The sequence below is a fragment of the Procambarus clarkii genome, chromosome 13 (genome assembly GCF_040958095.1).
Source record: "Procambarus clarkii isolate CNS0578487 chromosome 13, FALCON_Pclarkii_2.0, whole genome shotgun sequence".
NCBI lineage: Eukaryota > Metazoa > Arthropoda > Malacostraca > Decapoda > Cambaridae > Procambarus > Procambarus clarkii.
The window spans coordinates 23,514,525-23,541,671 of record NC_091162.1 but is presented as its reverse complement, the minus strand read 5'-3'; the positions used below and the strand labels follow the sequence as shown (position 1 = coordinate 23,541,671).

At 50.0% G+C, this 27,147-nt stretch overlaps 1 protein-coding gene across 5 annotated transcripts in view; it reads left to right on the top strand.

Moving 5' to 3' along the window:
* Positions 1 to 27,147, top strand: part of LOC123757259 (tRNA pseudouridine(38/39) synthase) — a 143,517-nt gene that overhangs the window by 72,712 nt on the left and 43,658 nt on the right. For all 5 annotated transcript variants that reach the window (XM_045740783.2, XM_069323795.1, XM_069323796.1 and 2 more), the window contains exon 5: positions 14,603 to 14,772. In XM_045740783.2, the coding sequence (XP_045596739.2) occupies positions 14,603 to 14,772 (170 nt within the window). The remainder of the gene's footprint in view (positions 1 to 14,602; positions 14,773 to 27,147) is intronic.

Genomic DNA, 27,147 nt, shown 5'->3' with positions numbered 1-27,147 from the left:
TTCCAGCTCCGGACTCTTGTGCTGTGCTGTCCTTGTCTCAATGCTGCACTTACGGTGGCGTGCAAGCTGGGAGTAATATTCCAAGTTACTCGGGCAGCATGTGCTTAGGGTCACCTTCCCTGAGTGCCCTATAAGTACCGCCCTATGGGCTTGGGGTTCTCTTCCACAAGTCACCTACCTTTGTTGGTTTTTTGCTGCTTGGCGATTGACCACCTAGAGAGTTTTGGGGGTTTCCACCCTTGTTTGCCTTGGGGTAAGTGATAGTTCTTCACTGGTAGGGGCACGGGGTACTGCACAGCTAGTTTTCACCTATAGCAGCAGCCAGCTTTGTTCCCTTTGGGTACGTTGTCCTCTTGCGAGATTTTTATTTTATTTTTGTTTTTGCTTGGGGAAGGTCTGCCTCAGTGTTACTTCCCCACTGTATACTAGGGGTTGCGTTTGTTTGGTGGTACCCTCTGCTACTCCCTGGTGAGTGGACATGTCCCGGGGGTTCAGCTTTAGCAGTGTTGTTTGGCAGCTTGGGTACCGGTTAGCAGTACCCTGCCTGGGATTACCCTTAGCAGACCCAGTCTAGGGACCCTGGGAAACCCCGAGGGGGTGCTCTGCTTCGATGGATGCGACTCCTGGGTCCCCTCTCGCTGTATGCGAGTTTGAGGGTTGCTCTGTCCCCTTGTCTCAGGACAACACTCAATGTTTTTGCCTCCATCATGCTGCCTGTTGGGTCGATGGCACCTTCGACCCTGAGTCCTGCGAGTTTTGTTGCTTGTTTGTGACTCGGTTCACCCAATCTGATGATGACATTATTCAGGTGCAGGCGGCTCGTGCATTGCAGGATAGGTTTAGGTTGTTGCAACTTGCTCAGTTGGTTGCTTCCTTGGATGCCCCCGAGACTGCCCTGTTTTGCTTATAGGGACCCAACTTAAGGGTGTTGGTAGCTTTGGCCTTGGCTCCATTCGTGCCCCCTCATTCTTCTCCTGCTGTGGTTCATTCGGTCCCCCTCCTCTCCCCTGCTTCCAGCTCCTAAGCGGCTGAGGGGCTTCGGGGTCAGATCAGAGTTTAGAGGTTTCTGGGACTCGGGCAGTTTTTGGGGTTGGCTCTTTTGGGGAGGGGGCGGCGGAGGCATTCGAGTCTGTTCCTCCAGTCGTAGCTATGGGATCTGACCAGTGGGTCCATTCTCTTCCTGCTCTTTTGGCCGCCCTGGCCTTTTCTTGTGAGGCTGGGGCTTTGAAGGGCGACTCGTCTCCGGGGCCTGACATAAAGGTTCCCGGGGTTGGGGAGGAGCTGGCTTGGGGGCCTTGCGCCCTGTTGGACCTCACCTGGGTTTTCCGACCCTCCGAGTGGGGCTTATTGTTACAAGGAGTGGGGTCCCCCCCCCCCCCTCCCTCTGTGTATGAGTTGGATTTGAGTTCAGCTCCTTCCCGGGTTCGGTTCTGTGTTGCTGCGGGTCCTTCGGTTCCGCGTTTCCAGAGGTTTTCGGCTTCCCGCGTCTCACCTACTGAAATGTGGGCAGCCATTGCGGCTTAACTTCTGCACGACCCGGAGTACTCCACTATAATGGATCCGTCTTCTTTCAGGTTTGGATCTTCGTCTCCATACTGGGTTCGTTATGCTGTTCCGGTTGATTCTGGTTTGCGGACTGCCCTTTGTTCTCGCTGGATGCTTGGGAAACCTTCTGTTGTACCCGCATGCTTGTGTGGCACGAGACGTTTACTGTGGTCCAGGTTTATCTGGGGGGGTGACTTTGTGAACCTTAACCCCTTAACTGCGCGGCCTCCAAATATGACACCCACCCCCCCCCCCCAGTGCGCAGGAAATAAAATCTGGAAAAAATTCTTTTCTGTTTTTAAAGTGTCAAAAACCCTTCCTTTAGTAAGGGTATAGTAACAGAAGGTCGAAATTGTAAGTACTTTAGCTGCTATGGGGTCCGTAAGTTCGTGCATGACGTCATCATTCCCTTGTCGCCTATGGCATACGCCCCCGGGGTCGGTAGGGCGCGCGGGGCAGGATGCAGGAGTTGCCGCGAATATATTTATGTTCATTTTCTGCGCACAGTTCCAAATACATTTTATATGCTTTTACGTGCCAATCCTATATATAATGAATACTTACACTGTGTTATGGCAGTAGAACATTCGTACTGTCCGAAGACACGGTGTTACGTGCATGACACATGTGTACACATATCTAGCACATATTTCTATTGTATTATGCTAATTTATGTATATATACAGTCTATTTACACACTCAGAACTCCACGAGTGTCAGCTGCCACACCCTCACTCCTCCAACATCCAGTCTCTCCCTCACTCCAACATCTTACTCGCCAACATTGCTCCTCCCACCGCACTGTTATTGTTTGTATTACACTATTTACACATGTTATGTATACCTGTCTACATGTTTTATTCACCAGAACTATACAAGTAAGCCGGTATTGTGTCCAAACTTTACAGTGGTCACCATACACTGCATGAGAAATCACACAGCAGCCAGCAGACGACGCTACGATTACGTCACCTCCCTCACCAAAATAGCTCCTCCCAACATACTCCTGTTGCTGTTACTATACTATATACACACCTTGTATATACCCATGTACATATGTGTTCACCATAGCGAACCACTAAGCTTGTATGATGAGCAAAACAAGAGTGGCTGCCAAACAGTGAGGCTACCTCGATTCTCTCCCTCACTCCGTCACCACAATAACTCCTCCCACAATACTATGCACAGTGCTTATTATCACCACAGTCCTGCTGTTATCACAATACTGGTCACTAAATCCTGTAAATGAATAATTGACCAAGTTTATTTTGTAAAGGAACCTAAGAAGTCGTTTGGAGATTCAGAGATGGACGAAATAATGCTGTGGTGCTGTAGCTAGCTCTGTGAACATCGTGAACAGCATTAAATCACCAATATTTGAACATTGTACACAGTCATTATCACACTCAGGCTCTTCTGTAATACTATCATGGCTAAATAAAACAAGTTATATATATATATATATATTTTGACATTATTAGGTGATGCTGTGGTCACAAGCTGAACAGCAGTGCTGTGAGCTCATGCTGCATGCGCCGGGCTTAGTTGCTCACCCACTACTGAGGCTCTCACCCAGGAATGTGGACCACGATTTTTTTTAACCCTTAAACTGCGCATGGCATATATATATACGCCCTGAGTAACATGTCCCATGGTGCGCATGGCGTATATATACGCCATAGGGTGCCAGGCCTGATTCAAATGGCCCGCGGCTACACGGGGTTCACAGTAGCTTCCTCAGGGCTCTTGTAAACAGATGCCATTTAAAAAAAAAATCGTGGGCAATATTCTCAGGTGTGAGAGGCACAGTACTGTTGGAGAAACCAAGGCCGGCGCACGCAGCATGAGCGAACAGCATTGCTGTTCAGCTTGTGACCACAGCATCGCCGAAAAATGTCAAAATAAATATATAATTGTTGTTATTTAGCGATGACAATATTACAGGTGACCCATGACTGTGATATAAATAACCAGGGTTGTGATAATAGCAGGATTGTTGTAATAATTAGCGCTGTGGGAGGAGTGATGCTGAGAGATGGAGGGAGACAGCATCGTTTACTGACTGTGTGGCTACCTGTTATTGTTGGCATTCACCATACCAGCTCAGTGGTTCTCTATGGTGAACACAAATGTAGATACTTATATATAATGTGTGTAATAACAGCAAAAGGATAATGCTGGGAGGAGCCATATGGGTGACGGAGGTGACGTCGTCTGCACGATTTGTCTAGCTGCTTAGAGGGTGGCCACTATGCTCTTTGGGCGCACTACAAGCTTAGGTGTACAGTTACGGTGCATAAAACATGTAGATATTTATATATAATATGTGTATATAGGGTAATAACACTGCAAAAGGGATTGTTGAGGGAGAAAGTTTAGTGTGTGTGACCTTGAAAGAGTGAGGGAGCCGCCAGCCGCCATCTGTGTATAGCGACGACTCTTAGTGCCTGAACTAACTATATCAGCTTAGCTGTACAGTTGTGGTGAACAAAATATATACATACTTATATATAATGTCTGTATATAGTGTAATAACACCACAAATGGTATTGTTGGGGAAGAAAGTTTAGTGCGTGTGTTGAGGGAGTGGCAGCGAGTGGCTGGCTGGTGTGTGGCGGTAACTCTTCGTTGCTTTTCGACTCTCAATACCAACTTAGTGGTTCGTTATGGTGACCAAAACATGCAGATACTTATATATAACCTGTGTATAGAGTGTAATAGCAGCAAAACTATTTGTTTATTGTTCTATAAACATAATAATTGAATCACTAATATGCACATCATACTTTTGAGTATAGCGATTATTCACCACTTTTATTATATAAATATATTACAATACACACTGTTGAATAATATTACTGCAAAAAACTAAGAAAAAATCAATCGGAGACATTGAAACAATTAGGTAATAATATCTTTGTGGCAACTCCCATCTGTCAGCGCGGGTGACGCTGACCGGGTCTGACGACCGCTCTGTCAACGCCCACTTTTTGCCAGACTTCCTCGGTCAATTGCGCCCAAAATATATCACCTACGATTTTTTTTTTTTTTCCGTGCTCAGGGGACACAAATTAACATGTTTAGAAGACGAAAAAAAATTTTTGAATTTTTTTTTTTCTTGCGCACAGGGGTGTAAATGTCCCAAGGACCCCTGAGCAGTGTAAGGGTTAAAGATGGCATCTGTTTACAAGTGCCCTGAGGAAGCTGATGTGAACCCCATGTAGCCGTGGGAGTTTTGAATGGAACGTGAAATATACAAATACCCTAGACATGGGCCTGCATGCACGTTGCGCAGTTAAAGGGTTAATGAGTGCCTTTTCGCTCCTGCCCTTCGGCGGGATGTTGGCACGGTTCAGCTTCACGTACAGGTTCCTTCCCTGTCGGCTGCGCTTGTGGCTGAGGACTTGCGTGCATGTGGCTTGTTGGCTTCGGTCTTGCTTTTCTTTTCCCTCCTGGAGCTGTCTTCAGATTGGCTTGAGGAGGATGTGGAGGCGCTTAGGACCGCTCCTGGGTCTGGCGCCTTGGTCTCAGATGCTCATGCGTCGTCTGCGCTTTTGAAGCTGTTTGCACCCATCCTGCGGGATGCTCTTGTCGTTTTTTTTAGTGGTGTGTCTCGTGTGTTGGCAGGTGGTTCTTGCTTCCTCCATAGAATCCACTTGAGCCCTGGCTCTTAGGTCGGCCGAGCGGACAGCACGCGGGACTTGTGATCCTGTGGTCCTGGGTTCGATCCCAGGTGCCGGCGAGAAACATTGGGCAGAGTTTCTTTCACCCTATGCCCCTGTTACCTAGCAGTAAATAGGTACCTGGGTGTTAGTCAGCTGTCACGGGCTGCTTCCTGGGGGTGGAGGCCTGGTCGATGACCGGGCCGCGGGGACACTAAAGCCCCGAAATCATCTCAAGATAATCTCAAGATAGGTTGTCTCGCCCTTTTGTCCTTTGTTGTTTGCGATTTTTGAGGTCGAGCAGTACATGAGGGGGCGGCTTCTTCCAGTTACCGTTCGATGTCTGACTTATTGGTTCTCCAGGAGTCCCGGGTAGGTTCTTCCCGGAGGGGTCGTGCCAGAGCTTGCGGTTCCACTCGTCGGGGTAGGCCACAGGTACCCATTTCGGAGCTGGCGCTACCTTCGGTCCCGGCTGCGCCTGGTCGGTGCGGTGCTCGCTCTGTGCGCAGGTCGGGTTCTCATAAGGGGCGTTGGCCCTTTCACGGTTCTCCCGTTGACGGGGCGATGGGGGGGGGAGGCGTCCTCTGTTTGCCCACTCCTGGTCTCACGATTTGTGGGCTTTTCGGGTTGTTTCTCGCGGCCTGCGATGGCGTTGGGTGGCTCCTCCTCCTCCTTGAGGTTTGGGGCTGACAGGGCAGGCATCTTCCCCTGCGATCTGTCATCGTCTTGGAGTGGGTGCGCTTGGGCGTGTTCGAAATGACAGCGTCTCTCCGGTGGGTTTCCCGCCTGTTTCCAGTTCCGAAACAGGACTGTGTGGCCCTGCGGTTCATTCTGGACTTGCCCCATCTGAACCCCTGGGTTTCTTGCCCCCTCTTTTCGGATGACCACTCTGTCCCAGGTCCGGCTTCTGTTGGAGCTAGGCACTTGAATGGTGTCCCTGGACCTCAAGGATGCATATTTGCACATCCCTATTCATCCGGGGTTCAGGGACTGGCTCGGGTTAGTTGTGGGGCATCAGAGTTACCGCTTTCATTGTCTCCCGTTCGGGTTCAACCTGGCACCTTGCGTGTTCACACGCCTTACCCGAGTTGTGGTGGCCCGTCTGCTCTGTTAGGTGTTCGGGTGTTGACTTACCTCGGCGACTGGCTGGTTTGGGCTCCCAGTTGGTCCTCGTTTCTGCTCACCAGGGGTTTGGTGCTTTCCCAGCTAGCCGGGTTCAGGTTCCTGGTAAACTGGCGGAAGTCCCATCTGGTTCCCTCCCAGGTTTGGGCCTGGCTGGGTCTTGTGTGGGACTCTCGGACTGCTTCCTTGTCTCTTCCTCCAGAGTTTCTCCTTCGGCTGTGGTCCCACATGAGTTGGTTTCTGGAGGGCTCCCGGGTCACCCGGTGGTTGCTCGAGGGTTTGTGCAGGAGCCTGAACTTTGCGATGATGGTCTACCCGCCAGGTCGGGTTTGGCTTTGTCGGCTGTTCTGGTTCCTTCGGGGACGTCCCTTCTGCCTCTCTTGCAATTGCTGGGTTCGACCCCCGGGAGCCTTATGTTGGCTGCTGCATCGCCGGCTTCCTCTTCAGGTTTTTCGGGGTTCGTTGCCTTGGCGCCTACCCGAGACTTCGCTCGATGTGTTCACAGAAGCATCATCTCTCAGCTGGGGGTGAGAGATGTGACCAGTGCTCACCAGGCCAGCCAAGAGCTGTGTGGTCTGTCCTTTCGTCAGCCCCACAGCATTGTGCGGGAGTTTGCAGCAGTGTGGTTTGCGCTCCGAATGGGTTCGAGTCACCCGCGGTTCGACGATCTGGCTCCATTCAGACTGCTCCCTGGTGATTCATTGCCTGAACCGAAGGGGTTCATTGCGTTTCATGGCTCTTTGGGTCTGGTCGCATCAGGTGACTCATCTGATGAGTTCTCGGGGTTTGGCTCTCCTGGCAGTTCACGTCTGGGGGGGGGGGCCAACGTCCTGGCAAACGGCCTGTCCCGGTTCGTTCCCCTGTCCATAGAATGGACAGTTGATGCCGACTCGTTCAGTTGGCTCTGCCAGACGTTCGGATGCTCGGAGGTGGACCTCTTCGCATCGGCGAAGAGGCGTCTTCCGGTACGTGTGGCGCCCTTCCCCGACCGCAAGGCTGTCGAGATCGACGCTTTTCAGCAGGACTGGTCAAGATGGGGGTTCCTATACCTTTTTCCCAGTTAAGCTGTTACTCCAGGTCCTGGCTCGCTTGGAGACTTACCAGGGGCAAGTAGTCCTCTTATCCCTGTGGTGGCCGGCCCAGCTGTTGTTTGAGGCCCTGCTTGCCCAGTGTCCGAACCTGGAGGTTTTTCTGTGGCTCCGCCTCTTTCAACAGATTGGCCCGGTCCGTTAAGAGACTGTTTCGCTCATCTCCTCGAGTCTTCGCGTTTGGTATTTTTGATTCGAGATTATCACCATCTGTATGGTGCTCAGGTGGTTTCTTTGATGGTGTCCCACTTGCGGGCTTCGTATGAAGCGGCAGTATGAAGTTTCCTGGTTTTCCTTCCGTTTCTTTTTGACTCTTCGTCGTTGTACATCACTTTCGGTTCAGGTGGTGTTGTCCATTCTCTTGTGATTGTTCCAGGATCGTCATCTTATGTTGAATACTGTCGCCTCGTACCGTGCGGCGCTGGCGGAGCTGCTGCAGCTTGCTTTCGGTATAGATGTTACTTCTGCACCGTTTTGCAGGCTGTCTCTTTCATTATTTTTCCTCCGGCCTGTTCATGCGTTGCCTGAGCCGTCCTGGTCTTTGGACAGAGTGCTCTCCTATCTCTCTTCTCCTCTGTTGTGGCCCCCTTTGGTTCAGGATTGTTTTGCTAAGGCTCTTTTTTCCTGTTGGCATTGGTCTCTGGGGGTCGGGTTGCAAGAGCTTCATGCTCTTCTCCGGCACAGAGGTTTCTGCTCTTTTGGTCGTGGTGATAGGTTTGTTCGTCTGCAGCCATCTCCTTCTTTTCTGGCGAAGAATGAGACTGCTGCTTTCCGGAGGGGCCCTTGGGTTGTTGATGCATGGTTGGTCTGGCCAGGGGTGCATCATGTTTTGTGTCTGGTTGAGGCCCTCTGCCGTTATTTGTGTGCCACGACTTCTGTGTTCAAGGACGCGCTTTGGGTTAATCCAGTGTCCCTTCTTCCCTGTTCGCGGGTACAGGTCTCTCAGGTTGTCCACAGGGTTATTAAGTCTAGGCAGCCTGCTGTCTATCCCCGTGCCTACGACGTTCATAAGTTTGCTGCTCTTGCTGCCGTCTTTGGAAACATGTTTTAGGCTGATATTCGGGCACGGGGTTTTTGGCGGTCGAACAGAGTCCTGCTGTGCGCTACCTCATGAACGTTCCTGGCCTAGTCGGGCCTGTGGCACTTTGGGTCAGCAGTTGCAGCCAATTGTCTCGACTTCAAGTTGAGATGTGAGTGCCTCCCGGGTAAGTCCCCCTTTCTTTTTCGTCTGGTGAAGTAGTTCTGGAGAGCAGTAGGGGCTTCTCCCAGAAAACCAGCGTTGAATGTAATGAAATGCCATTTTCTGGGTAAGTCCCTGAGGCTCCCCGGCAACCCTCTCAACCTCCGGTCAGTGGTTTTAGCATATTTTGATATCCAGCCTCAGAACTGGGGTTTGGATCACCGGCGTGGGGGTCTGGGGCTCCCCTTTCCCCCTCCCGGGGAGCTGTGCAGACATGTGGCGTGGCTCGTACTTACCTAGTTGTACTTCCCTAGTTGTGCTTGTGGCGGTTGAGCTCTGGCTCTTTGGTCCCACCTCTCAACCGTCAATCAACAGATGTACAGATACAGTTCGTGTGACATCTTGCTTATTTTCATTTGGACAGTTCTGCCCACTTGTTTGTTTATTTTAGTCATTTTCACCAGAATAGGGTTTTGTCTTTGTTTTGCTCTGGGAAGCCAAAGGGACTCTCCACAGAAAACCAGCGTTGAATGTAATGAAATGCCATTTTCTGGATGAGACCCGTAGGCTCCCTGGTATCCCTCCCTCCCTCCAGTCGGCATTTTTTCGCATTTTTGATATTCAGCCTCTGAACTGAGGTTGGTTAGCCAGCACTGGAGGTCTGGAAACCCCCCCCCCCCCTTCCCCCTCGCAGGGAGAGGGGGGAGTTGTACAGATAGCAGGGTGGCGGCTGTGGTGACCTCATGCTTGTTTGCTTGTTTTCATTTGGGGAGTTCTGTTTGCAAATTTGGCTTTCAGTTTGCAATTTTTTACCTAGCTGTAGTTTGTTTTGGAATTATAGTATTGCTCAGGAAAGCCTCTGGGTCTCACCCAGAAAATGGCATTTCATTATATTCAATGCAGGTTTTCTGGAGCGAGCCCTCTACGGCTCCCAAGAGCCATTCAAGCTGATATGGATATATTAGCTTTCTAGCATCAGTCATTATGCATAGAGTTCTTGCCTGCCGGGAACCATGGGCCAAAACCGGGCCCCCTCAAGAGAGGCATGAGGCAATGGCCTATAGAAACCCCCGTGTGGTTGGGAGCATTTTATGTCTGCCATCGACCGGGTCTGGCACCCAGAAATGTAGGTGGCCCCAAAACAAACCCCTATTGTGGCGAAAATATTGCGACCGAAAGCCGAATGAGTGAACAGAACTCCCCAAACGAAAATTAGCGAACGAGCATGACGTCATTACGTTGCTGCGCCGTTGTCTGCACAACCCCTCTCCCCGGGAGGGGGAAGGGGGCAGCCCCAGACTTTCATGCCAGCGATCCACCATTCATTTCTTGGCTGATGTGATACTGGCAAGGTCTTGTGCCTCTGGCTCCTGATTTGGTCTCAGTTTCTATGCCTTGTGGCATGGTCTGTCTACACAGGTGGTGTGCGAGCAGGAATAATAGTCTTCGGTACTCAGACTGCATGCACCTAGGGTTTCCTTCTCTAGGTGCCCAGTAAGTACTGCCCTTGGGGCTTGGGGCCATCTTCCACAATTCGCCTTGAGATCTACCTCTGCTGTGTCTTTTACTGTTCAGTACTTGGCCACCATTGGAGTCAGCTGGAGTTTTTGTTGCCTTTGTTTGCCTCTGGGTAAGAGATCTTTTTCATCACTGGTAGGGGTGCGGGGGTACTGCACAGCTAGTTCCCACCTATTATAGTGGCCAGCTCTGTTCCGCCTGGGTATGTTGTTCTCTTGCTGGACTTTTCTTTTGTTTTTGTTTTCCTGCCTGGTGAGGGGTCTGCCTTTGGTTGGTTGCCCCCTATCTCTATTTAGGGTCTATATATACATATCTGTGTTCTTGGTGGTATTCCCTGCTAGGCCCCCGTGAGTGGACACGTCCCGGAGGCTCAGCTTGTAGAAGTTTGATTGGTAGTTTTGGGCGCCGGTTTTCAGTACCCTGCCTGGGCTTTCCTTACTGTGTTACCAAGGCTAAGAGGCCCTGGGAAACCCTGCGGGAGCTCCATGGTCCATTGGATGCGACCCTTGTGTCCCCTCTCACTTCATGCGAGGTTGATGGTTGCTCTGTTCCCTTGTCTCAGGGTGTCAATCACCGGTTGTGGCTCCGCCATGCTGCCTGGTGGGTCAATGATTCTTTTGACCCGGAATCGTGCGACGTTTTTTGTGTGTACGTGCTCCAGTTCACCCAAGCTACTGATCATGATATGAGGGGTGCAGGCAGCAGCTGTTGCATGCTAGGTTTAGGTTGCTGCAACATGATAGGTTGGTTGCTTTCCCGGATGCCCCGAGACTGTCCTGTTTTGGTTTTAGGGACCTGGACTTGGGGGTGGGAGTCACCTCGACTTTGGTTCCCTCCGCCCCTCCTTGTCCTTCCCATTGTGTTGTGCGTCCGTTTCCCCTCCTCTCCCCTTCCTTCCGACTCCGAAACGTCTGAGGAATCTCGATGTCGGGGCAGGGGTCTAGTTGTTGTTGAGACTCGGTCGGTTTTGGGGGAGTTCCCTTCCAGGGTGTCGGCAGAGGCATTCGAGCCTGGTCCTCCAGCCGGAGCTTCTGGGTCTGACCAGTGGGTCCCCTTCGATTCTGCTCTTTCGGCGGCTCCTGCTTTTCCTCCAGAGGCAGGGGGTTTGGAGGACGGCTCGGCTCAGGATCCTCATGGCCAAGGAGGGGTTGAATTGGGGGCCTTGGGCCCATTGGACCTCGTCCGGATTTTTGTACCCTTGGAGTGGGGCTTGGTGTTGCAAGGAGCGGGTTTCTCTCTCTCTCTCTCTCTCCCTCCCTCCCCATGTGAATTGGATTTGGCATCTGCCCCTCCCCGGGTTCAGTTCCGTGATCCCGTGGGTTCTTCAGTTCCGTATTTCCGGAGGTTTTCGGCTTCCCACGTCCTGTCCCATGTGGTTCAGGAAGCCCTTGGGGTTTACCTCCTGTGTGACCCAGATTACGCCTTCATAAAAGATCCGCGTTCCTTCATGTATGGAACTTTTTTGTCCTTACTGGGTTCATTATGAAATTCTGTAGTCGTTCTGGTTAACAGACTGCCCTCTTTTCTCGTTGGTGGCTAGGCATACGTTCTGTTGGTTCCACATGCTTGAGTGGCAAGAGGCTCAAACAGGATTGCAGGTTTTCCTGGGAGGTCGAATTCAAGCATCTTGATGAATGCTTGTTTGCCTGTCCTTCCACGGGATGTTGGTGTGGTGCAGCTCCATGTGCAGGTTCCCTCCATTTCGGCTGCATTGGTCGCGGAGGACTTGCGTATGTTGACTTCGGTGCTGTGTTTCTTCTCCCTGCTCAATGTGTTATCAGACTGCCTTGAGTTGGATGTCGAGGAGCTTGGGGCTACTTCTGGGTCTAATGCGTTGCCCTCGGTGGTGCATGCGTCGGCTGCCTTGTTGAAATTGTTCGTGCGGTCCTCCAGGATGCGGTTAACGATTTTTTTTTTCCACTTCTCGTATCGGCAAGCGGTGCTCGCTTCTTCCCTGGAATCCGCTTGTACCCTGGCTCTTAGGCTTTCTTCGCCTTTTTTGCCCGTTGCTGTTTACAGTGTCTGTGGTTGTGCAGTATTTGCAGGCAGCTTCGTCTAGATGCCGTCCTATGTCGGACTTGTTAATCCTCCGGGGAGCTCATGAGGGGCCTTCCCAGAAGGGTCGTGCCAGGGCTCAGGGTTCTTCCGTTGTGGTAGGCCAGTGATGTTAGATTCAGTGCTGGCGCAGCCTTCGGTGCCCTCTGTTTCTGTTCGTCAGCGGGATTACCTTGTGCGCCATTTGGAAGTTCGTAAGGTGCGTCGGCCCTTTCGCAGTTCGTCAGATTGACGGGGAGATGGAGGGGAGACTCACTTGGTTTGCTCGCACCTGATCCCACAATTTGCAGGCCTTTCGGGTTGTTTTGTGTGGTTTTGTGGGTTGTTTTGTCCTTCCTTTCATGGTTGTTTCAGGACCGTCATCTTAAGCTGAATACTGTCGCCTCATATTGTGCGGAGCTGGCGGAGCAGCTCCAGCTTGCATTCGGTCTTGATGATAAGTCTGCTTCATACCGCAAGCTGTCTTGTGTGTTATTTCACCTCCAGCCTGCTCATGCGTCGTCTGAGCCGTCCTGGCCCTTGGACCGAGTGCTCTCTTTTATCTCTTCTTCTCAAGTTGTTGTGGCTCCTTCGGTTCAGGATTTTCCTAAGGCTCTTTTTTTTTCTGTTGGCATTGGCCTCTGGGGCTTGGGTCGGGGAGCTTCAGGTTCTCCTCCGATGCAGGGGGTTTCTGCTCTTTTGGTCCTGGTAGTAGGTTTGTTTGGTTGCAACCGTCTCCTTCTTTTCTGTCGAGGAATGAGTCTGCTGCTTTCTGGAGGGGTCTTTGGGTTGTTTATGCTTGGTTGGTCAGGCCTGGGGTGCATCATGTGTTGTCTCGACTTTGCATTGAGGAGTGAGGACTTACTGTCACCCGGGTAAGTCCCTGTTTTTCCTTGTCTTTGGGTAGTTAGCTCTGGGAAGCCAATGGGGCTTCCCGCAGAAATCCAGTATTGAATGTAATGAACCGCCATTTTCTGGTTGAGTCCTGGAGGCTCCCTGGCATCCCTTCCTCCCTCTGGTCAGCAGTGTTTTTTGCAAGTTTTGATATCCAGCCTAAGAAATGAAGGGTGGATCGCCGGCATGAGGGTCTGGGGCTCCCCCTTCCCATTCTTGGGGAGGGGGTGGTTGCGTAGACAGCGGCGCGGCAATGTGATGATGTCATGCTCATTTGCTCATTTTCGTTTGGGGACTTCTGTCCACTTGTTCGGCTTTTGGTAGCAATATTTTCTCCAGAATAAGGGTTTGTTTTGGGGCGTCTACCTTTCTGGGTACCAGACCTGGTTGATGGCAGACATAGAATGCTCCCAACCACACAGGGATTTCTAATAGACCATTGCTCCTCGTGCCTCTCTTGAGGGGTCATGTTCTGGCTCGTGGTTCCCGGTAGGCAAGAACTCCATGGACATTGACTGATGCCAGAAAGCTAATATATCCATATTAGCCTGGATAGCTCTGGAGAGCCTTCAGGACTCACCCAGAAAATGGTGTTTCATTACATTCAACGCTGGTTTTTAAATCGAACAAACTCCAAAACAAATAGCAGGCATATCTGGATAGAGCCCCTCCTCAGGGTAAAGTGATTATAATGAGACACCAAACCCAATGGATAATTATCTACACATTTCTGATGGTCTGAAAGCATATTATGGTTCCAATAATAGTCTACTTGTAAACTGGCAAGTGAACCCTTGTCCTAACAGAAAATATTCCCAAGTTAAAATTTATTGTATTATAAAATCATTGGTTTTGAATATATGTAAAGTTTGTGCTTAACTTGTTTTCATTGAAATGGTCTGAAGAATTTGGTTTTCTGTAAATGAAATTCTAGGAGATTGTCAAATAGTTTTTGAATTTCATATTTCACATGTTTGAGAATAATATACTGTATTAATGTAACGAAATGTAATGAAACCTAACCAAACCTAGTCATGGATGGGGAGTAGATAATAGCACTAATTATGTAGTGGTTTTGAAGTGATTACCTGCAGAGTATCTCCTCCCTGAAGACAGGATGCTGGATAAGAGGTGTCCAGAAATCATGTGGTTGTCTGTAATAAATTCCCTTATTCAGAGTCTTAGATATACAGGTGATGAGTCACAATAATGTGGCTGAAGTATGTTGACCAGACCACACACTAGAAGGTGATGGGACGACGACGTTTCGGTCCGTCCTGGACCATTCTCAAGTCGATTGTACTTGAGAATGGTCCAGGACGGACCGAAACGTCGTCGTCCCTTCACCTTCTAGTGTGTGGTCTGGTCAGCTTAGATATGCAAATGAACATGTGTTGGAGGAACAAATGATATATTGTTGATGGCCATTTCTTTGTAAGGATATTCCTGTATTCCTGCATTAGCCCACAAAGTGCTGACTGCTGTGTACCAAGTTTTGTATTTCTTAGTCAATTTTACTAAAATGTTAGAATAATGAATTTATATTATTTGGTTTTCAGGTGTGGTAGAACTGACAAAGGGGTTAGTGCATTTGATCAGGTTATTTCCATCACTCTTCGAAGTAAGTTAAAATCAGGAGTTGGAATCATATGCTCAGAGAACACTGATATGGCATCCAGTAAATATGATGAAGAATCTGAAATCAATTATGTGCAACTTTTAAACAAAGGTACTGTATGTGCTGAATGAAGTTTATGTAATTTTATCAAATTTTATTTCAACTACTCTGATTGGTTATCTTATTTAGACAACAAAGTGTCTAAATTATTGTACAGTGGTGCACCTATTTCTGCTTTTCATTATTTTCTGATTTGTCTGATTTGATGTATTTTGACTTTATTTGAGAATAGATGTTAAACTATTTATGCTAATAGTAGATGCAAAAATAGATGCTAAAATGAAAATAGATCTTAGATTTCTGGGGGGAGCCCCATCGGCTCCTAAGAACTATCCAGGCTGAATGGATATGTATAACTTTCTGGCATCAGTCAATGTGCTTGGAGTTCTTGCCTACTGGGGGACCACGAGCCAGAACTTTGCCCCTCAGAGAGGCACGAAGAGCAATGGCCTATAGAAACTCCCCTGTGGTTGGGAGCATTCTATGTCTGCCATCGACCAGGGCAGGCACCCAGAAAGGTAGGCGCCCCAAAACAAACCCCCTATTCTGGTGAAACTATTGCTACCGAAAGCCGAACGAGTGGGCAGAACTCCCCAAACGAAAATTAGCAATCGAGCATGACATCATCATGTTGCTACACCACTGTCTGCGACACCCCCCCCCCCATTCCCAGGAGGGGGATGTGGGAGCCCCGTACCCTCGTGCCAGCGACCCAACCTTCAGTTCTTGACAAGTCTTGTGCTTCTGGCTCCGGAATTTTTTGTCTCGGTTCTGTGTCTAGTGACGTGGGCTCTGTCTCCAGGTGGTGTGTGTGAGCCAGGAGTAATATTCCACAGTACTCGGGCTGCATGTTCCTAGGGCTCCCTTCCGTAGATGCCCAGTAAATGCTGCCCTTGGGGCTTGGGGCCACCTTCCACAAGTCACCTTGGGACCTGCCTCCGCTGTGCCTTTTGCTGCATGGTATTTGGCCGCCCTTGGGGTCTGCTTTTTTTTTTTTTTGCCCTTGTTTGTCTCTGGGTAGGGGATAATTAACGTCACTGGTAGGGGCGCGGGGTACTGCACAGCTCGTTTTCACCAATTATAGCGGTCGGCTCTGTTCCGCCTGGGTATATTGTCCTCTTGCAGGGCTTTCCATTTTTTTTTTTTTTGCCTGGTAAGGGGGTCTGCCTTCATGATTTCATTTAGCTGTTGGGGGGGGGAGAGAGAGAGAGAGAGAGAGGGAGAGGGGGAGAGAGAAAGAGAGAGGGAGAGGGGGAGAGAGAGAGAGGGAGAGGGGGAGAGAGAAAGAGAGAGGGAGAGGGGGAGAGAGAGAGAGGGAGAGGGGGAGAGAGAGAGAGAGGGAGAGGGGGAGAGAGAAAGAGAGAGGGAGAGGGGGAGAGAGAGAGAGAGGGGGAGAGAGAGGGAGAGGGGGAGGGAGAGGGGGAGAGAGAGGGAGAGGGGGAGAGAGAGAGAGAGGGGGAGAGAAAGAGAGAGGGAGAGGGGGAGAGAGGGAGAGGGGGAGAGAGAGAGAGAGGGGGAGAGAAAGAGAGAGGGAGAGGGGGAGAGAGAGAGAGAGGGGGAGAGAAAGAGAGAGGGAGAGGGGGAGAGAAAGAGAGAGGGAGAGAGAGTGTGTGTGTATAATTACCTAAGTGTAGTTACAGGATGAGAGCTACGCTCATGGTGTCCCATCTTCCCAGCACTCTTTGTCATATAACACTTTGAAACTACTGACGGTCTTGGCCTCCACCACCTTCTCACTTAACTTGTTCCAACCATCTACCACTCTATTTGCGAAGGTGAATTTTCTTATATTTCTTCGGCATCTGTGTTTAGCTAGTTTAAATCTATGACCTCTTGTTCTTGAAGTTCCAGGTCTCGGGAAATCTTCCCTGTCGATTTTATCAATTCCCGTTACTATCCTGTACGTAGTGATCATATCACCTCTTTTTCTTCTGTCTTCTACTTTTGGTATATTTAATGCTTCCAACCTCTCCTCGTAGCTCTTGCCCTTCAGTTCTGGGAGCCACTTAGTAGCATGTCTTTGCACCTTTTCCAGTTTGTTGATGTGCTTCTTAAGATATGGGCACCACACAACAGCTGCATATTCTAGCTTTGGCCTAACAAAAGTCGTGAACAATTTCTTTAGTATATCACCATCCATGTATTTAGAAGCAATTCTGAAGTTAGAAAGCGTGGCATAGGCTCCTCGCACAATATTCTTTATGTGGTCCTCAGGTGATAGTTTTCTATCTAGAACCACCCCTAGATCTCTTTCTTTATCAGAATTCTTTAAAGATTTCTCACATAATATATAGGTTGTGTGGGGTCTATGTTCTCCTATTCCACATTCCGTAACATGGCATTTATTAACATTAAATTCCATTTGCCAAGTGGTGCTCCATATACTTACTTTGTCCAGGTCATCTTGAAGGGCATGACAATCATCTAAGTTTCTTATTCTTCCCATTATCTTAGCATCATCAGCAAACATGTTCATATAATTCTGTATACCAACTGATAGATCATTTATGTAGACAATGAACATCACTGGTGCAAGAACTGACCCCTGTGATACTCCACTTGTGACATTTCTCCAGTCTGATACATTGCCTCTGATTACTGCCCTCATTATTCTGTCAGTCAGAAAATTTTTCATCCATGTTAGAAGCTTTCCTGTCACCCCTCCAATATTTTCCAGTTTCCAGAACAACCTCTTATGTGGAACTCTGTCGAAAGTCTTTTCTGGGGGGAGCCCCGTCGGCTCCCCGGAGCTATCTAGGCTGAATGGATATGTATAACTTTCTGGCATCAGTCAAAGTGCTAGGAGTTCTTGCCTACCGGGGACCACGAGCCAGAACCTGGCCCTCTCAGAGAGGCACGAGGAGCAATGGCCTATATAAACCCCTTTGTGATTGGAAGCATTCTATGTCTGCCATCGACCGGGACAGGCACCCAGAAAGGTAGGCGCCCCAAAACAAACCCCTATTCTGGTGAAATTATTGCTACCGAAAGCCGAACGAGTGGACAAAAACTCCCCAAACAAAATTATCAAACTAGCATGACGTCATCACTTCGCCGCGCCACCGTCTGCGCAACCCCCCCCCCCCCTCCCCAAGAGGGGAAAGGGGGAGCCCCAGATCCTCTACGCCGGCGATCCAACTGGCAGTTCTTGGCTGATGGTATTACTGGCTGGTCAAGTGCCTCTGGCTCCGGTTTTTGTTTCAGTTCTGTGCCTTGTGGTGTGGACTGTCTCTACCGGTGGGGTGTGAGCCAGGAGTAAGATTCCACGGTACTCGGGCTGCATGTGCATAGGGCTATCTTCCCTAGGTGCCCTGTAAGTACTGCCCTTGGGGCTTGGGGCCACCTTCCACAAGTCACCTTGGGTTCTGCCTCCTCTGTGTCCTTTACTGCTCGATACTGGGCCGCCCTTGGAGTCGGCTGGGGTTTTGTTCCCTGGTTTGTCTCTGGGTAGGTGGTAGTTTTCGTCACTGGTAGGGGCGCGGGGTACTGCACAGCTAGTTTTCACCATTAACAGCGGCCGGCTCTGTTCCGCCTGGGTACGTTGTCCTCTTGCGGGGTTTTTCTTTTGTTTTTGTTTTTGCCTGGTGGGGGGTCTGCCTTTACTATGGTCCCCCTTTCCTGTTCTAGGTGAATTTCTTTAGAATTCTTCTGTTGGCGGTACTCCCCGCTTGGCTTCCCGTGAGTGGCCACGTCCCGGGGGTTCAGCTTTAGCAGTTTGTTGGTAGATTTGGGCGCCGGTTCGCGGTACCCTGCTTGGGCTTCCCTTAGCGTGTACTAAAGGCTAAGGGCCCTGGGAAACCCCACGGGGGCTCCGTGGTCCTCTAGGTGTGTCCCCGGAGTCCCCCTTGCATCCTGCGAGTTTGACGGTTGATCTGTCCCCTTGTGTCAGGGTGACACTCACCAGTTGTGCCTCCGCCATGCTGCCTGTTGGGTCCTTATTATTGTGACCCGGAGTCGTCCGATGATTGTTGTCGGTACGCACTCTCCTGCACCCAGGCCACTAGTCTTGGTAATCGGGTGCAGGCGGCTGCGGCGTTGCTTGCTGGGTGTGTGTTGCTGCAACGCTCTTGGTTTGCGGCCCCGGATGCCCCGAGGCTGCCCCGTTTTGGTGGTTGGGGTCTGGACATGGGGGTGGGGGTCGCTTCGGCTCTGGCTCCTTCCGCTTCTTCTTCCTCCCTTTCTGTTCTACTCACTTCCTCCCTTGCTTCCTGCTCCGAACCATAGGTGGGTTTCGGGATTGGGGCGGGGTCTGGTTGTGTTGAGACTCGGGTGGTCTCGGGGGTTTTCCTCTTCCGGGGTGGCGGCGGAGGCATTCGAGTCGGTTCCTCCAGCCGTGCTGTATGGGTCTGACCAGTGGGCTCCCTTCATTAGTGTTTGCACGGCTGCCCCGGCTTTTCCTTGTTAAGCTGGAGGCTTTGGGGGGTGCGGCTCGGCCCTAGGTCATGCTGTAGAGGTTTCCAGGGTTTGGGAGGGGTTGCCTGCGGGGCCTCGGCCCCATTTGCCCCTCTTGGGTCCTTGTACCTTTGATGTGGGGCTGGCAGTTCCTCAGTTCCTTCCCTCTGTGTTCCTGTTGTTTTCGGGTATACTCCTCCCTGGGTTCGGTTCCGTGTTCCTTCGGGTTCGTCGATCCCATCGTTCCTGGGGGTGTGTTTCACCCCCTTTTCCTTACCTTTTTCGCTCTTATGTCGCGATGCTGTTCACAAAAAAAAAAAAAGTGTTCAGGCAAGGTACATCCATACAAGGTATGAAACAAACATTGATGGATTTCTATATTGACCTAGTACATAGTGCCTAAACCGCTTTGTATCGTTGTCCCTGCTTGTTCCTTGGTCAGGGGTGCTTGTCATGGTTCTCGTTGGTTCGCGAGTCTCTTCGTACCTTCCAGTATTATTGGAACGTCTGTTGATTTTCGATGTGATTTCCATCGGGTCTTTTGTCGGCCTTGTTGGTTCCCTTCCATCATCTGTTTTCTTTCGCTTCGTTTTCGCCTTGTTTTGTTTCGTGTCGTCTCTACTTCCAGTTTCGGCGTTCTTTGTCTTCGTTCCGCACGCCTTCCTGGTGTTTGTACGATGTCTGTACGTTGTGTGTCCGCCTGGTGTACGAGCCACGCCTCCCGGGGGACGGGTGGTGCGTTTCATACCTCGTGTGCTGGGGCCGCGGTGTGCGTTTTGTTTACGGGCAGTATGCTCGTGTGTTCGCGTCATTTCTCGTGGTTTTCTGCGGCTTCTTGCTCGTTTCTCCCTCCAGTCGTGGCCCTCTGGATACTGAGGGTGTTTTGGATTTATATCTGGGGGTGTCACTTTGTTCTCCCTCTGTACTGCTTCGTCTTCTGCAGGGCGCACATCTCTGGCCGTATTTCTCCTTCGACCTCGCATATTATTCAGGTAAGGGTACATACTATGCCTACTGCCTCGAGTATGCATGGCTTTCGGGCACACCCTTAGCGCTGCTCCTGGTATGTTACTTGGCTCGCCTGTACTCACCTAGTTGTACTCACCTAGTTGTGTTTGCGGGGGTTGAGCTCTGGCTCTTTGGTCCCGCCTCTCAACCGTCAATCAACAGGTGTACAGATTCCTGAGCCTATCGGGCTCTGTCATATCTACACTTGAAACTGTGTATGGAGTGAGCCTCCACCACATCACCCCCTAATGCACGGCACGGCTGTGTTGTGGCACGGTCGTGTCTGCTCTGCAGGTGAGGTTGTCTTGTCTGGCGCTTCTGTCGGCCTAGTGCTGGTTCTCACTTTTGGTAGGGTGCTTGCCTAGTTGTGCTTGCGGGGGTTGACTCTGGCTCTTGGGCCCCGCTTCTCCTCTCAGTTGACGATTGTGCAGCTTCCTGAGCCTTCTGGGCTCTGTCTTCACGTTTGCTCCTGTGGGTGACGTCTGCCTCCTCCACATGGCTTTTTGGTGCTTTTCGCTTCCTTTTCCCTCTGACATTAATCAGGTTCTTTTAGTGTCTGTGGCTCCTTTGAGTGCTCACTACCTCCTGTGTCCCCTTGTGCGTACAAACATACGGAAGTACAGTGGACCTGCAGAGGGCCTTTTGGCCTGTGCGAGGTAGCTACTGTTTCTTACCATCCATTCCCACTCACATACATGTCCAACCCGCCCTTGCACCAATCGTGGGGGCCCCACCACCACGTTCCGTGGTAATTGGTTCCGCGCGTCACCGGGCTTTCACCGATGACAACAAAGAAATGAGCGAGTTACTGAGGAAGCAGTACGACTCTGTTTTCAGCGAGCCATTAAATGCACTAAAGATTGATAACCCAAATGAATTTTTCATGGATATGATACCAACATCAAATCATATATCAGACGTCTCCCTATCCCCACTAGATTTTGAAGAAGCCATAAACAGTATGCCTATGCACTCTGCACCAGGCCCGGATTCTTGGAACTCCATATTCATCAAGAACTGTAAAAAAACACTATCGCAGGCCCTTCACATTCTGTGGAGACAAAGCCTATATACTGGCGTTATCCCTGACATACTAAAAACAGCAGAGATAGCACCACTCCATAAAGGAGGAAATAAGGCAGAGGCAAAAAATTACAGACCGATAGCACTAACAACGCACATCATAAAAATTTTTGAGAGAGTGCTAAGAAGTAAGATCACAAAATACATGGAATCACAGCATCTCCATAACCCCGGACAACATGGTTTCAGAACAGGGCGCTCTTGCCTGTCACAGTTGCTGGACCACTATGATATGGCATTAGATGCTATGGAAGACAAACAAAACGCTGATGTAATTTACACAGATTTCGCAAAAGCTTTTGATAAATGTGACCATGGTGTTATTGCACATAAAATGCGTTCAAAAGGAATTACCGGAAAAATAGGCAGATGCATCTACAATTTCTTGTCTAACAGAACCTAATGTGTAATAGTCAACAAAATAAAATCCAGCCCATCAACCGTGAAGAGCTCAGTCCCCCAGGGTACTGTGCTTGCTCCAGTACTTTTTCTCATCCTCATATTGGACATAGACCAGAACACAACCTATAGCACTGTATCATCCTTTGCAAATGACACTAGGATTTTCATGAGAGTTGGCAACAAAGAGGACACGGCAAACCTCCAATCAGATGTAGATCAGGTCTTTCTATGGGCTACAGAAAATAATATGGTATTTAACGAGGATAAGTTCCAGCTCATGCGCTACGGAAAAATTGAAAATATAAAAACAGAAACCACGTACAAAACTCGGGCAAATCATAACATAGAACGAAAAGGCAATGTAAAGGATCTGGGTGTACTCATGTCGGAAGACCTTACCTTTAAAGAACACAATAAAGTAGCCGTCACAACTGCAAGAAAAATGACAGGTTGGATAACAAGAACTTTTCACACTAGAGATGCTATTCCGATGATGATACTTTTCAAAACGCTTGTGCTCTCTAGAGTGGAGTACTGCTGCACAATGACAGCCCCTTTCAAAGCTGGGTTGTCTTCCCGAGCTCCTTTAGCATATTTTCCACTTCATCTCTAGACACCTCTATCCGCTCTATGTTGTTCTCTGGAATTCTTATTGTGTCTGGTTCTCTGAAGATTTCATTTTGTACAAACACACTTTGGAACTTTTCATTTAATGTTTCACACATTTCCTTTTCATTTTCCGTGAATCTGTTTCCCATTTTCAACCTCTGGATATTATCCTTTACCTGCAATTTGTTGTTTATGAATTTGTAGAATAGGCCCGGTTCTGTTTTACATTTATCTGCTATCCCTTTTTCAAAATTTCTTTCTGCCTCTCTCCTTACTGCTGCATAGTTGTTTCTCGCATCTTTGTATCGCTGGTATGTTTGGGGATTTGGCCTCTTCCTATACTGATTCCATTTTTGTGTCTTTTGGTCTCTTGCCCTCTCACAATTTCTGTCGAACCAATCCTGTTTTCTGGCCCTGCATCTCTGTTTTGGTATGAATGTTTGTGTGCCTTCCTCGTATAGTTTTAAAAATTTGGCATACATTTCATTTACTTCCCTGCCTAGCAACAATTCTGTCCAATTACACTCATTAAAAAAATTTCGAAGTTCCCCATAGTTGCCTCTCCTTAAATCGAGTTTATCAACTGTTTCAATGTCCCCATTTTCTTCTAGATGATATCTTAAAGCATATTTAATGTCTAACAGGACGTGATCACTCTTTCCCAAGGGAGGAAGGTACTGGATGTCAAAAATCTCTTCTTCTTTCCTGGTGAATACTAGATCCAGTACTGACGGTACATCTCCTTCCCTCATTCTTGTGGCTTGCTTTATGTGTTGATACAAGAATGTCTCCAGAATGAGGTTCACAAATCTGCATGTCCAAAAGTTCTCCGTTCTTGCTTCATAGGCCTCCCAGTCTATTGCTCTAAAGTTGAAGTCCCCTAGTATCAACAGTCGTGATTTATCTTTATCTGCTTGTACAATAATATCTCTCATGACCATTATGAGGCCCTCTCGTTTGTCATCCAGTTCTTCCTTTGTCCATGTGTTGTTTGCTGGTGGGCTGTAGGTATTTACAATTATCAGCTTATCATCCTGATTCCAGACCTGCAATGCCATTATGTCAATATCTCGAGGGTTTTCAAATATTAACTCTTTTACCTTCAGGTGTTTTTTCACCAGTACAGCCACTCCTCCTCCCTTCCTAGTTTTCCTGTCACGTCTCCAAACTGAGTAGCCTCTTGGGAATATGACTTCATTTATTATATTTCCTTCAAGTTTCGTTTCTGATAATGCAACAATATCTGGGACCCTAAGCTGGATTATATCTTGCAACTCCAAAGTTTTTGACCTCACTCCATCTATGTTGGTATATACAATTTTCAGGAACATGTTCCCTTTTCCTTTGCTCTTTACTCCTCCTTCCACTACTGATCTTGTTGCTTTGTTTTTATGTACCATTTCACAAGCTTTCCAGTCCCTGTCACTTTGTAAAAAACAGAATTTCTGTCTTCTTCATTTCTATCCCCATTTAGACGTTTTGCCTCAATTAGGTTCATTATAGGTGTATATATATAGTATAGGTGTATAGGTTCCTGTGCCTCTTGGGCTCTGTCATGTCTACATGTGACATTGTATGGGGGTCAGCCTCGTTACTTGTGTGTGGAGTCACCACATTCCTTCCTAGTGCTTTCCGGTTCCCATTCTGACACTAAAAAAAAAAAAAAAAAAAAAAAAAAAAAAAAAAAATTAATTCTATCTGTGGCTCTTTTGGGTGCTCAGTTTCCACCTGTGTCCCCTAGTGCATGTGCCCCTTGTGTTACATAGCCTGTCCTTATCAACCCTGTCGATTCCCTTGGGTATCTTGAATGTGGTGATCAGGTCTCCCCTCACTTCATCTTCCAGCGAAGTGTGGTTTCATTCCCGTAGTCTCTCCTCATGACTTCGGTAGTGTACTTTTCCTTTCGGAAGGGGTTCTGTTCCCTTCTCTGTTGACTGGGCGCTGGGGGAGCAGCTTGCTCTGTTGCCTCTCGCTTGGTCCCTGCTGTTGGTGGGCGCTTTGGGTTGTCTTCCGGCCTCTGCTGGCGTCGGAGGACGGCTTCTTCCCCTTGGGGGGGGGGGGGTTCAGAGCTGGCGGGGTGGGCTTCTTCCCCTGCGCTTCGTCATTTCCTCTTCGTGGGTGCGTGGGGCGTGGTCGATCCGTCCCATCCTTCTGGGCTTCCCGTCTGCTCTTTGCAGTCATGAGCTTTTCCCGTCTGCAGTTCTTCTGGACTTCTTCAGTCTGCGCCCTGGATCCTCTGCCCTCCTCGGAGGACTGTTATCTCCTGTTCGGATTCTGTTAGGGCCGGGTGCATGGATGGTGGCCCTGGACCTCCAGGTCACTTCTTGGCACGTTCCTCTCCAGTTTTTCTGGGGCTAGCACGGTTGGTGGTGGGGCTTCAGGTTTTTATTGCCTTCCCTATTTTGTAATGGGCACTTCGTATACTCTTTGCATCATTACCGGATCTTAGTGCCCTGTCCGAGTCTGAGATTCGGTGTCTGGCCTACCTCGACGACTGGCTGGTGTGGGCTCCCAGTCAGTCCGCTTGTCTGCTTGCCAGGGGATGGTTCTTTCCAGATCGCTGGGTTTGGTTTCCTGGTGTTCTGGAGGTTTTTCCATCTGTTTCCGTCCCGGGTTCGGACCTGGGCCTTGTTTAAGGCTCTTGGGCCCCTCATTGTCTTCCCTCCAGAAGTGTTACTGCGGCTGTGGTCCCGCCTTTGGCTGTTCAGGAGGGGGTCCCGGGTTGCTCAGCGGTTGCTTGGGCGGTTGTGCGGGAGTCTGCACTTCGGCGTGCTTGTCTGCCCGCGGAGTCGGGTTTGGCTACGGCGTCGGTTGGTTCCTGCGGAGACTCCCCTTCCGCCTCTTGCATTCCTTGGATTCCTCCGGGGATCTTGTGTTGGTGCTGCAGTCACCAGCTTCCTCTTTGGGGTTTTCGGGGTTCCATGCCTTGGCACCTCCCCGAGCCTTCGCTCGATTTGTTCACGGACGGGTCGTCTCTCGGCTGGGGCTTTGTGACCAGTGCTCACCAGGTCGGCCGAGGTTGATGGAGTCTCTGTCCGTCAGGCTCACAGCACGGTTCGGGTGTTCATGGCTGTCTGGTTTGCACTTCGGAGGGTTTGGGTCACTAGGTACTCTACCATTCAGCTCTGTTTGGACTGTTCTCTGGTGGTTCTTGCCGGAACCACAGGGGTTTGGCTAACCGTGTGGTTCGTGTCCGGGGTGTGTCCTGCGTCCTGGCGGACAGCTGTCTCGGTTCATTCCTCTTCGTGGGTTGGCCAGTCGTCGCCGATTCGTTTTGTTGGCTCTGTCGGGCATATGGATTCCTGGCCATGGACGTCTTCGGGTCGGCGTTGTCTAGGCGTCGCCCATTTTGTGGCGCCCTTCCCCCCTGCGAGGACTTCACGGTGGAGGCTTTCGGCAGGACTGGTCGAGGTGGGGGGTACCTGTTCCTCTTCTCCCGGTCCAGCTGTTGCTTCGGGTTCTGGCTCGGTTGCAGCCCATTCCCACGAGAACAGTCCTTATGGTTCCTTGGTGGCTGGCCCAGCCTTCTTTTCAGACGCTGCTTGCTAGGTGTCCGTCCCCGGGGCGTTTTTCCTGAGGCTTCGCCTCTTTCAGCAGGCCGAATCGGTCCTGTCCGTGACTGGTTCGGCCTTCTCCTTGGCTCTTCGCGTCTGGTATTTTGACGCGGGTATCACCATCTCTATGGTGTTCAGGTGGCTTTGTTGACGGTGTCCCATCTGCGAGCTTCGTCTTGGAGACAGTATGACGTTTCTTACGTTTTCTCGTGTTTTGTTTCCCCTCCGGCCTGCTCATGCGTCGCCTGAGCCATCCTGGTCCTTGTTCAGGGTGCCTTCTTATCTTCCCCTCAGTTTGTGGTAGCCCCTTCGGTTCAGTTTCCTGCTCTTTGGTACTGGTGGTAGCTTTATAGGTGTGCAGCCTTTCTCTGTCCTGGCGCCGGTCGTGACGGCTGCTTTCCGGAGGGGTTCTTGGAGTATTGGTGCTTGATTGGTTTGGCCGGGGGTGCGTCATGTGTTGTCCGGTTGTGCTTTTTGCTGTTGCCGGCGTACCGTGTCTGGTGATGCGCTGTGGTTGATCCGGTTCCTTCGTTCCCTGTTTTCAGGGCTCGGGTCTCCCAGGTCGTCCGCAGTGTTTTCCTTCTTCCAGCCTGCGGTCTGTCTTTGCGCCCGTGCTGTTCAGACGTTTGCAGCTTTTGCTGCTGTGTTGGTGACGTCTCGGGCTCATTTCGGGCGCAGGGATTTGTGGGTAGCACGGGTTTTTGGCCGCCCATCCATATGTGCGTCTGTTCTTGGGCGTTCTTGTTGCCTTGGGTCGCAGGTTTGCGACCGGTTGTCTTGGCTTTGCGTTGCAGAGTTTGTGGTGGCCGCCTCCCGGGTTAGCCCTTTCTTTTCCTTCTCTTTGGGTATGAAGCTCCAGGGAGCCGTAGGGGCTCCGCACAGAAAACCAGCGTTGAATGTAATGAAACGCCATTTTCTGGGTGAGCCCCGGAGGCTCCCTGGAAACCCTCCCTCCCACCGGTCGGCGGTTTTTTCGCGTTGGTTGAAGCTTAGCTTCCGAACTGGAGCTTGGCAGCCGGCGCGGTAGGTCTGGGGCTCCCCCCTCCCCCTCCCGGGGTGGGGAGGGCTGCGCAGACGATCGGCGCGGCAGTAAAGTGTGATGTTTGCTTGTTTGCTAGTTTCCTTGGGATTGTAGGGAGTTTTCTAGCTCTCTGTTCGGTTTTTGTTGTAGTTTCTTACCATGTGGGGTTTGTTTTGTTACGCCTTCCTTTCTGGGTGCCTAACCCCGGTCGATGGCAGATAAGGAAAACCCCCAACCATAGGGGGTTTTCCAGGGCCATTGCTCCCTGAAACCTCTCTGAAGGGGCCAGGTTCTGGCGCTGGTCCCTGGTAGGTCTGAACTCCTTAGCTAATGTCCCGGTCTAACATAACATACATT